We start from the raw sequence: 12,300 nt of genomic DNA, 5'->3' as shown, positions 1-12,300 counted from the left end.
AGAAAACAGACAACTCTTCACATGAACTATTTCCTTCTTAGTGATTATGAATCCTAGATTCCAAAAGAGTGAGCAAACGCAGTTGTGCTGAGTAGGTCTGGTCGCATCTCTGGGTAACCCCCGTCCCCCTCTCCCCACCAAGGCCAGTCTAAATTGCTTGTGGACTACATTCAGTGACTTCTTATCCACACTGTGTTAGAGCTCTTCCTATCACCCTGCCCCACTTTTAGTTTCCACAGCAAATTTATTTTTAAAGAACTAAGACTTAAAAGTGTCATCTATCTTTTTCTCTAGCCTTCATCTCGAAATTCTGCCTCAGCGACGACCCCTCTAAGTGGAAACTCATCCAGGCGAGGAAGCGGGGATACCAGCAGCTTAATAGACCCAGACACCTCATTAAGTGAATTGCGGGTAAACCACCATTTTGGTTTGCTTTTTATAAATATTTTTTATTTTTGGCTTCTTTGTAGTATACTAGAACCATTTAACATTTAATGTGACTTGGTAGGAAGGAAAGAAGTATGAGTTCTTTAAAAAAAAAAATTGTTAATACAGTTCAAGAATGTGACTAGGGTCTGAAAGGAAGGAGATTAGTTAATTCTTTTCTGTTCTCTTTCCTGAACATTTGATGGTATTTGGAATGAGCTCTTCTAGTTTACAAATGCCAGAAAAACTTTCTAATGTATATAAAAGTCATCCTTTCAAATAATTGGCCACATTTTAGATGGAAAATATGTGGATGTACAGGGAACCAGACTTTGGGGATTATTAGTCTTTTGAGCCCTTATAGTATTATTTGGCTGCTTGAATACAGTTATCTCTCAGAGTTTCGTGATAAGACAAGTATGATAATATTTGGGATGACAGAAATACCTGAGTAATGAAAGCTCATTTAACCTGTTAGTTGAGCCTCCAGTCTCATTAATAACCCTTTCAAGATGTCTGTGAATGTCTATTTGCTGAGCATGCTGTTTGTGAGGAATGGGGCAAGGGTAGTAATAAAAACTGCATTTATTCATTCATTCAGTGTTTATCGAGCCCCATAGGTTCAGGCAGTAAAACATACTTTGGAAACCTGAGGAATTCACTGTTTCACATGGAAGACAAGTGGATATAAACCAGTAAAGCCAGGTGGTGTGGTGTCTATCATAGTAGCAAGAGTAAGGCTGTGAAGGGAATTCAGAGAAGCATCGTCTAAACTGGAAGAGATACTGAAAGGCTTTTGAGGAGACAAGGAGTGAAGGAACAGTAAAAAAATAACCAGGCAAAGAAGCCAAAGTGTGAAGGTGTTCTCTGATAAATTCGGAGAACCGGAAGGTTATCTGGGTGGCAGAGTTGCCAGAGGATAGGATGGAAAGTGAGGATTCGTAATGGGTGAGAGAGGAGGCTAGAGAGGTAATGATGGGCCACACCCCAGAACACTGTGTGGCCGACTGGAAGGAATTCAGGTTCACCCTGACCACAGTGGGATATGAAGCAGGGAAGCGGTGCTATCTGATTTGCATTCCTAAAGGTTGACCACAGGCTGGAAGAAACCTTGGAGGCAAGAACTGTTCCTCTGTGGTTGAACAGTGGGGAGGAGATGAGCAAGTCAAAACTGTAATGGGAGGAAATGCAGGCAGCTTCCTCTGAAGAGAGTGTTGGAGGCTGGAAGTTGATTGGTCAATAGACAGTGTTAAGAGAGGGTTTTTGCTTTCTTTTAAAGGCAGCCTTAGTTATTATTTTCATTGGTTGGATTGAGCCAGTAGAGAGAGACTGAAGTTAAGAAACGAGAGGAATAACAGAAAGTGCCTGAGTGGGTGAGAGGAATGTCCAGATAAGATTGGGGGGAGTTGGGCGCCCCTTCCCCCGACACAGTAGAGGAGGAGGGAGGGACTGTTAGTGACCGAATCAGATTGGAGTCGGGTCAGGAGCAGGAGTCTGGTGTGTGATACGGGCAGCTTGTACAGTGGGCTGAGGATTAGCAGAGGCTCGGGAGGATTGCTGCAGCGGCAGTGGCTGTGCAGGAGGCAGCCCAGGTCATGCTGGCTCTGACTCTGAAGGGGCCGGTGCTGTTGAGCTCTTAGTACCAGGCAGAAGCATTGGGGGGTGCAAAGTAAATAAGCTCAGTTCTTGCCTTTAAGTGCTGTTTTCTAGTCCAGCAAAAGACAGGAGGATGGGGCCTTCCAGCTTCGGACTCAGCTTATGCTCGCCATGTACAGCCTCTTGGAAGGAAATGAGCTTGTATGTCCCAGTATCTGGCTCCTCCTAGGCACTCTCTGTGGCTCAGACAATAAGGAATCCGCCTGCAGTGCAGGAGACCCGGGTTCGATCCCTGGGTTGGGAAGTTCCCCTGGAGAAGGAAATGGCAACCCGCTCCAGTATTCTTGCCTGGGAAATCCCCATGGACAGAGGAGCTGGGCGGGCTACAGTCCCTGGAGTCACGAAGAGTCAGACCCAACTGAGCGACTAAGCACAGCGCAGCATAGGCACTTGATAAATGTCTGTTGAGGGAACTGGGAAGTAAAGACAAGCCCACTGGGGAGGGAGTGAAGAGGCAGGGGAAATGTTGATATAATGTAACTCTGTGCAGTGGGCCATTGTTCCCACCTGTAGTTGTAGAGTTACGTTCAAGGGCCTGTAGCTGTTATTTCCAACCTGAATCAACCATCCAGAATAGATCGTATGTAGCAAGGTTGGGTACAAGGGAGACAATATTTTCCATTTAAAATTTGACCTGCTTTACTTTTTTTTATAAGGATTATGGTAACTTTTGGAGTAAAGACTTTTCTCATCATTTAAATGATGTCCTCAGGATAGATTGTCTCATTTGACATTGTATTTAAAAAGGTTTGTGTTTAATTTCCCTCCCTTTACTTCTCTTTCTCCCAAATGAATTGTGGGCAGTAACCAAGTCATTGGAAGACAACTTTGTTCATACCTAGTTTTACATTTTTTAAATATTTCTGCATAACTCAGTAAAATTTTCAGCTTGTAATTAATTTGCTACATATTTTACTAGTTCTCGGTGAAGTGTTATACCAAAATTATTTAAATGATTTATACAAATTTCAAAATTGTGTTTTAAAAACTGTTATAAGCTATAGCTTTTGTCCATACACAGTCCTGCCCCCGTTTGCTAATATTGCTTCAACAGGAGTCAATGCCAAGAAAATGTTTACTCTGTTGAATTGGTTACTCTAGGGCCTTCCCCAGCCCCACCGTCACCTGCGCTGTTTGGAGTGGCAGTCACGTTTGTGAACTGTGACTTCTCTTCTTTTGGTCTGGTCTATTCAGAAGTAATTCACATTTTCATGAATCCTTTGAGACTTTGCGCGTGTGGTTTTATGCAATGGTTCATTCCTATGTCCTGCAGGATATCTATGACCTTAAGGACCAGATTCAGGATGTAGAAGGGAGATACATGCAGGGGCTTAAAGAACTAAAGGTATCAGGGCCCTCTCTGCTGCCCAAGCATGCTGTCTGTGCGCAGAAGTGTCAGTAACGGTGGTTTCACGGGTTCTCTTAACCCCACTGCACATGGCTTTACTAACAGTGTTTGTCTTTCAAGCATGTGCTTAACCTGCAGTGAAAGGCGAACTTCCAGTCTCTGCTGATATTTACATGTGTGGTGTAGTTTGTGGAATATTCAGCAAAAGATAGCTGGACTCAGTTTTTAAACCTTGTAAAATGCTTACATATCCCTTGTATCTTAGCCTTACAAAATTGAGTTAGGCAAAAACCTAAGAAATGTTCTAAGAATATTTTTTTATTGAGAATTAAACCTTAAAATTCTTCCAAGTTAAATAAAAGAGCATTGCCTATTTCTGTCACCAAATTCAGTCAGTGTTAGAAACAGGAGGAAGAAACATCTGAGAGAGAGAGAGAGCATTACCATAAATAACCCCTGTGGTGGAAAGACCCTGAAGCATGAGGACTGTGTTTTGGTGTTGTTTTTACATATAGGTCAAAAAGGGTTACACACATTCAGTGCCTTAAAGAATTTGGAGGTGAATTTAAACAGGAATCTTCCCTGGTAGCTCAGACGGTAAAGAATCTCCCTGCAATGAGGAAACCCAGGTTCAATTCCTGGGTTGGGAAGATCCCCGGGAGAAGGGAACGGCTACCCACTCCAGTCTTCTTGCCTGGAGAATTCCACGGGCTCTGACTATATTCCATGGGGTCACAAAGAGACACGACTGAGCAACTAACACGTTCACTTTTTAAATGGTAGCAAGAATGGCTACCAGTTTACTGTAGCAGTGTAGGTGTGTGGCAGACCTTTTAGTTACAAATGGCACTTGATCATCATGCTCTTCCCTGTGTTTTCTTAAGAAGTCCAGGTCTAATATTATGAATTACTGTAAGTTTCTCTGAACACAGGTAGTTCCCTATTAAACACAGAAATAGACACCAGACCTCTAAAAATGTGTAAACAAGGTGTTCAGAAAGGTGACTTGGGCAGTGCCCCAGGAGCACAGTGTGAACCTAATAGGCAAAGCTCAGCTGCCCTGGCATGACTGGACTTGAGCCAACTAACAGCCAAAACCTTCATGCAGGTGATTGTGGCCCAGAGGGCACACAGTTAAGACTCAGGACCAGAAAGGGTGGGAAGGCCTGTGGAGAGCATTCCTGGGATGCCTGGACACCACTGACAGCCACGTATGGGCATTGGCGAACATCAGGAGAATCCCAGTTAGTGTGCCTATGTGCTCCCTTAGCCTTTTTGCTCTCATCTTCAAGTTTTGGAGCTATGACTTGGAAGTATCTTAGATCAAGGGAACAAATCCAGGACTTTTCAATCAGTACATTCATTTTAAAGTATTGAATGTAATATAATGTATCAGGAAAGCAAATGATTCAGAGGAATTCTTACTTGTTTTTCATTTTATTTTGAACATTTTCCTCTTTTTGACCTAGCATTATTGCATTCTTTGAAGGATACAGAAAACAGATTCACCTTATTTGAAACTCTGAATAGATAAGACCCCTTTTCTTAATTCATAGTTAGTATATAATTGAACTTGACTTCAGATTGTGTTTATCCTTGAAATGAGTCTTTTAAACAGAAGAAAAAAAATCATTTACGAAATCAGCCAGTTGGTGGTCAAAGCACAGTGGTTGTCAATGTACTTATATCCTATTAAAAAAGAATGCTAGGTCATTGCTTATGACATTATTCTCAAGTATGTCTGCCTGTGAGGGGTGTTTTCCCACTCCAGCTTCCATCCATCGTCACCTGGATCTCAATAATAGCACAGATTGCTGGACTCTACTCCCAGATTTTCTCATTCAAAAAGTCTAGGATGGGGTTATTGAAAATTTGCATTTTTAGCCAGATCCTAGATAATGTTGTTGCTTCTAGTCTAGAACCTACACTGAAAATCAGTTCCCTAAGATACATTTAAGTAAACTAATTCCTTGTGGGTATCACTGGTGTGAAATAGATTAAAATCATTAAAACTACCTTGACACTTAAACTAGTCCTCTATGGTCTGTTGTTTAAAAAAAAGTAACTTCCATTCATTTTATATGTTGTATCCTTGCAGCTGCTGCTTAAACTGCCTCAGATTCTGGTGTTCATGCAGTCACACCCCATTTTGTATGGGACTGAGTTGTGAGGATTTTTCTCTTTTTTTTCTTTTTTGCTATTTGTCTCTAAGATGGATCAGAATCATTCTAAATTCTGCAATGTATGGGGTTGGCCTAAAAGTTTGTTCATTTTTTTCTGGAAAAAAACCCCAAAACATTAATATACTCCTGATTTGCAAACAGTTAAGTGTATGTGTTTGTGTGTTTGTGTATCTTTATTAAGATAAAATTCACATGCCATAAAATTTACCTAAAGTGTACAGTGTATTGTTTTTTTTTTCAGCATAGTCACAGAGTTGCACAGACATCACCAGTTTTACAGTATCTTCATTACCCCAGAAAGAAACTCCATACTAATCAGCAGTTCTCCATTCCTTCACTCCCAGACCACTAGTCAGTGTTGTCTTTTGTGATTGACTTTTTACTTAATGTTTTCATCCATGTCATAAGATTCATCCATGTCATAACATGCATCTGTGTGTGTATGTATGTGTGTATATATGTAAAAATTGCTGGGTAACATTCCAGTGTATAGATTTACTACATTTTGTTTATCCATTTATTAGTTGATAGGCATTTGAATTGTTTATAGTTTGGATCTGTTATGAATAATGCTGCTGTAAACATTTGTGTCCAGTTTTTTTGTATAGATATATCTTTTCATTTCTCTTGGGCAGATTACCTAGAAATAGAAGTGTTGGGTCATATGGCAACTCTGTGTTTAACATTTTGACTTGCTCCCAGACTCTGCCTGAAGCAGCTGCACTATTTTACATTCTCACTAGCAGTGTATGAGGATTCTGGTTTTTCCATTTCCTCACCAACCCTTGTTATCTCTCTTTTTGATTATGTTAATAGCCATCCTATTAAGTCTGGAGTAGTATCTCATTATGGTTTTGGTTTTATTTCTTTAATCACTAATGATATTAAGAATATTTTTATATTCTTACCATTTTATACCCTCTTTGGAGGAATATCTGTTCAAATCCTTTCCCATTTCAAAATTGAATTGTCTGTCTTTTAATTCTTGATTTCTAAGTGTTCTTTATATATTCTAGATACAGGTACCTTATCAGATATAAGATTTGCAAATGTTTTCTCACATTTTTTGCATGGTCTTTTTTATTTTCTTGATGATATAGTTTGTAGCATAAAAGTTTTTAATTTTGATGAAGTCTGCTTTTTTCTTTTGATTTCATATCTGAGAAACCACTGCCTACTCCAAAGTCATAAAGATTTACTTCTGTGTTTTGGGGGAAGAATTTTATTATTTTGGCTTTTAATTTAGGACTGTGATCCATTTTGAGTTAATTTCGGGGCATGGTGTGAGGTAGGAGTCCACCTTTATTTGCTTGCATGTGGATCTCAGTTGCCCCAACATAATTTATGAAAAAAACTATTTTTCCCACTGAGTTGTCTGGGCACTCTTGTCAAATATCAGTTAATCATAAATGTGTAAAGGTATCTGGACTCTCAGAACCCTCAGTTCAAATATCATTGCTCTTTTATTTGTTAACATTTGCATCAGCATTTTAAAAATACAGAAGTGATGACTTTTTCTATGTGAAATGTTTTTTCTTTTTAGCTTTAAAAATGTTGCTAGGTAATAGTAATCTACCAAAATAGAAGCAGCTATTTAAAAACAGACTGTAAGCTATTTTAGGCAGAAAACTTTGAAGTATATAAAAAGTTAGACATTTAGTGGTAGCACTTTTTTGGGAGCGGGGAGGGGGGCTCACAGCCGGGCTTGTGTTATCTGAGTTCCCCATCCAGGGATTGAACCCAGGCCCTGCAGTGAAAGCATAGAGTCCTAACCACTCCGGGACCACCAGGGAATTCCCCTGGTAGCTCTTTTTAAAAAAAAATAATTGTTTTTGTGTCACTTATTTTAAATGGCTAATATTTGAATAATTTCCAGAGGAAATGTGAATACATTTATTAATATTATGCAGAACAGGAAAGTACTGAAAACACAGATCCAAGAAATGGTGAAATTCGAAGGAGTATGAAATTTGCTTATATAAAAAGAGGCTATATTCCCTGTCATTGCATTCAGCGTACCAGATAGCTTGTTGTTGAAAACTACAGGAGTAACGTTTCTGAAAACATTGATGAATCTTCGCTTTGTGACTTTTGCACTGTGACTCTCACATGTTGTCTGCATGCCTTTTCGTCTTTCAGAGGCTACAGTGCCGCTTGGTTTTGTTTCCTTGGGTAGCAGAGAGCCCATGAAGTGCTTATAATGGCGTTCTCGGCTTATTGTCGTCCTCCTGTTTCATGTGCATGCTACTAAACAGAGAGCTTCCAAGACTGCTTGTATTCTGCAAAAATGCATCTTCATGTGTTTGTGCCAGGGCTATAGGTGATGACTGTGTTTGAGATGGTAGACTGATGACTCTGACTTTCATTTAGGAGTCTTTGTCTGAAGTGGAAGAAAAATACAAGAAAGCCATGGTTTCCAATGCACAGTTAGACAATGAGAAGAACAATTTGATATACCAAGTAGATACCCTCAAGGATGTTATTGAAGAGCAGGAGGAACAGATGGCGGAATTTTATAGAGAAAATGAAGAAAAGTCAAAGGTAATTTGCTCATTTTATGTCATGCCTTTCTCTGGGGTCAGAAAATTAAAACCTGCTATTTAAAAATTACTGTTTTCTTCTGTAAAATGGGGCCAGTAATACCTACGTCATAGTTCTGTGGTGAGGGGTTAATGACTATTACTGACTGTAAAGTGTTTATTTGGCACATAGTATGTGTTCAGTGAATGGTTGTTATTATCGATGAAGAGTAAAGGAGAATTAAAAAAAATTTTCAAGAACTGGGTTTGATAGAAGAGGCCAAGGTCCCGGGGAGTGGTATTTCCCTCAAAACCGGTTGGTACAAGGAAATCAACAGAACATAAGACTGCCATTCCTGGAATATTTTCCTTTTTTAATTTTTATAAGACTTAATTTATTTTCATAAGGGGAAACTTATCACCTCCTTTAGTTTCTGAAAATAGAATGCAGTTCAAATTTTATCTTTATTTTCTGTCTCTTAATTAGACAATTACAGTGAATTACTTCTTCCTGTTATAACTGGAACTCCACAAAGCTCCAGAGGCTTTCAGTGAGATGGCTCGTTTTTTTCTCTTTTCTTTTTTTCTTCTCTTCTCTCTCCTTTTCTTCTCTCATTTTTCAAGAGAACCTGTTTTCTAAATGACTGGGGAGAAGTCTTTAACCAGTTATTTGGAAACAGCAGTGTGGAGATGTGGATCAGAAATCAGCAGATGTTTTCTTTAGCGATTTGTAAGCTATATTGTAAAAATGTGCAGATGGAAAATAAAGGCCACTGCCCAAGGCCTGGTTTTGCCTTTTGACAGCCGCAGGAAACAAGTTGCGTTCCCTTAAAAGCGTATTGGATTTTTTTTAAAGTGCTGAAATCAGCCCAAGCAGAGGACAGATGGGTATTACTGTGAAGAAATGAGTTGCAGTACATTGTATTAAAAAAAGAAAAAAGAATTTAGGAAATGTGCTTTGGTGAATTGTTAGAAGCAATAACAATCTGTATTTGTACATAATAAAGGGAGAAAAGGTGTTAATATAACCTCTAAGGGACCCACATTATTACTGTAGACTCTATAGGGATTTCTTGAAGACTGAAAATGCTCATTCCAGTCTGTTTTCATCACTTTCACAAAGTGTTACGAAGTATTTGCAGCAGGGCTAGGGGAAGGTGACTGCAGCCATGAAATTAAAAGACGCTTACTCCTTGGAAGAAAAGTTATGACCAAGCTAGAGAGCATATTCAAAAGCAGAGACAAAGGCCCGTTTAGTCAAGGCTATGGTTTTTCCAGTGGTCACGTATGGATGTGAGAGTTGGACTGTGAAGAAGGCTGAGCACCGAAGAATTGATGGTTTTGAACTGTGGTGTTGGAGAAGACTTGAGAGTCCCTTGGACTGCAAGGAGATCCAGCCAGTCCATTCTGAAGGAGATCAGCCCTGGGTTTTCTTTGGAAGAGTGAGTGAGTGAAGTCACTCAGTCGTGTCTGACTCTTTGGTACCCCACGGACTGTAGCCTACCAAGTTCCTCCGTCCATGGGATTCTCCAGGCAAGAATACTGGAGTGGGTTGCCATTTCCTTAAGGAATGATGCTAAAGCTGAAACTCCAGTACTTTGGCCACCTCATGCGAAGAGCTGACTCATTGGAAAAGACTCTGATGCTGGGAGGGATTGGGGGCAGGAGGAGAAGGGGACGACAGAGGATGAGATGGCTGGATGGCATCACCGACTCGACGGACGTGAGTCTGAGTGAACTCCAAGAGTTGGTGATGGACAGGGAGGCCTGGCATGCTGCGATTCATGGGGTCGCAAAGAGTCGGACACGACTGAGCGACTGAGCTGAACTGAACTGAACTAGGGGAAGGAAGGCTGAAGAGGCAGAGTGCAGGAGATTTTTAGGGCAGCAGTGAAAGGAAATGGCAGCCCACTCCAGTGTTCTTGCCTGGAGAATCCCAGGGGCGGGGGAGCCTGGGGGGCTGCCATCTATGGGGTCGCAGAGTCGGACACGACTGAAGGGACTTGGCAGCACCAGCTACTCTGTATCATACACTGTACGTGTGTCACAGCTCACAGAATGCACAGCACTGAGAATGAACGCTGATGTCAGCTACGGGCTTTAAGTGACCATGACATGTCAGTGCAGGCCCATTGATTGCAACAGATAGTCCCTCTGGTTTAGGATGTTGATAGTGGGGGAAGGCTGTTCTGGGAGTGGGGAGGGGGCTCAGGGGTATTTGGGAACTCTGCAGTTTCTGCTGGATTTTCCCTTAAACTCCTCGGAAAAAATAATGTCTGCAAACAAAAACATTAGGATAAGAAGACTTGCATCTAGATAAGGTGGTAGAGGTTTCTGGGTATTTTCACCTTGATGACAGTGGCTCATTGACTAGGTGGTGATGTAGATGGGTTCCTCTTTGATTCTTCCTGTATCTCATCAGCCAGTTTGGGAGAGTCCAAGCGATGGTACTTTTCTTAGCCCTTGGACTCTCTTTCTACCTTGCCACACATTGTCATGTCTGCTTCTGGCTCTTGCTTCTAACAATTTAGAAGAAAAGCTCATGCTATGTATTGAATGGTCAGTACTAAAATGAGTTCTTATCTTTCTATCTTCTCCAATGACCTTGAGCATTAAAAAAAATCCCTATGATAAGCTGTTTTAACCAACTTCATTTTCCCTCCTATAATTTTCTAGGATATAGAGATGTCTTAGTATACATAGAGTTTTGTTTTTTTTTTTTTTCAGTTTGTTTTTGTTTCTAAATCTTGTGCTTTTTGATTTTGAAAAGTCTGTGTGTTTTTTTAATGCCCTGGAAATCTGCTTCAAATACGGTGATGTAGAAGACTTTGTGGGCATGTCTGTCTCTGATGTACCTTCCGCCCAGCCTCTCTTCTCCTAAACAGATACTGCCTCACACAGGAGATGTTCCTGTTTCCTTTACACAACAATATTCATGCCACCTTTCAAAATGTCTTTCTGTGTTTTCTGCTGGGATTATGGTAACTGCGTCTTACATATTGTGTCTGTACTTTAGGGACAGAATGCCTGGTTAGGAATGTCTGCATTATAGTAGGGAATTATTTTTCTTTTTTCTTTCCTTTCCTTTTTTTTTTTTTTTTTTTTCAGTTTATCTGAGATATAACAAAATGTTTTATTGCAGATTTTAAACAGACACCCCCCACCCCCTGCAAAAAAAAAGAGAGAAGAGCATCATGAACTTTCCTGAACCCATCACTGACCCCAAACAGGTGCATAGCCAGTGTTCCCAAGTCCACTTCCCCCACTCGGTTTGTTTGAAGCAAGTCCCATATTTTAATGTGAGTTTATTATTTTATTTTTTGGTCACACTGTATGGCATGTGGGATCCTAGCTCCCTGACCAGGGATTGAACCCAGATCCTGGGCAGTATTAAGTGCCAAGTCCTAACCACTGGACCACCAGGATATTCCTGAATTTAATATGAATTTAAACTGTCCTCTCTTTTTAAAAATATAACGGCAAGACCATTTTACATCTGAAAAGTTAAGAAGTCCTTCATACTATATATCCTGTCATTGTTAAAATTTCAGTTGTTTCAAATGTGATAGATGATTTTTCTTTTTTATGCTTAGAGTCTTGATGAGTTCTACACCTTGGAGTTGGTTGTCATGTCTTACAAATCTCTGTTTACAGGCTTCCCTTCACCTCTTTTTCTCTGTTGCAGTTTATGGGTTGAAGAAACTGGACTGCTGGTCTTAATAGTTTCTGACAGTCTTGGGGATTTTGCTGTTTCATTAACACGGTTCTTGACTATGCTCATTTTTCTTCTGTGTTTCCTATAAATAGTTAGATTTAAAGGTTTAATCACACGCGGGTTCAGTCTACTTCATAGGTTCTTTCCCTTCAGGAGGTCCAGGTATAGGGCATCTCTGTGATACTGAACAGGGTGTCTTTATCCACTAGTTGATTAGGGGTGGCAAAATGACATTCTGTTTTTATCTTTACTGCTTTCTTTTATTTTTCCATCATTGTTTTAAAACAGCTTTATTGAGATATAATTCACATACCATATACTTCATCTATCTTAAGTATACAGTTCAATGGGTTATTTTGCGTCTTCACAGACAAATGCAGCCACAACCAATTTTGGAGTGCTTCATCACGTGAGAAAGCAGCCCCGTACCCTTCAGCAATCCTCTCGCTCTCA

At 40.3% G+C, this 12,300-nt stretch overlaps 1 protein-coding gene across 5 annotated transcripts in view; it reads left to right on the top strand.

The window, feature by feature from the left end:
- The window catches only part of LRRFIP2 (LRR binding FLII interacting protein 2), a 110,128-nt gene that overhangs the window by 75,042 nt on the left and 22,786 nt on the right, over window positions 1–12,300 (top strand). For all 5 annotated transcript variants that reach the window (XM_052636216.1, XM_052636202.1, XM_052636208.1 and 2 more), the window contains 3 exons: window positions 295–411; window positions 3,356–3,427; window positions 7,984–8,154. In XM_052636216.1, coding sequence (XP_052492176.1) covers window positions 295–411; window positions 3,356–3,427; window positions 7,984–8,154 — 360 coding nt within the window. The remainder of the gene's footprint in view (window positions 1–294; window positions 412–3,355; window positions 3,428–7,983; window positions 8,155–12,300) is intronic.

This window comes from Budorcas taxicolor, chromosome 1, assembly GCF_023091745.1.
Source record: "Budorcas taxicolor isolate Tak-1 chromosome 1, Takin1.1, whole genome shotgun sequence".
NCBI lineage: Eukaryota > Metazoa > Chordata > Mammalia > Artiodactyla > Bovidae > Budorcas > Budorcas taxicolor.
The sequence above is the reverse complement of the archived record's forward strand: the minus strand, read 5'-3'. Positions and strand labels throughout refer to the sequence as shown.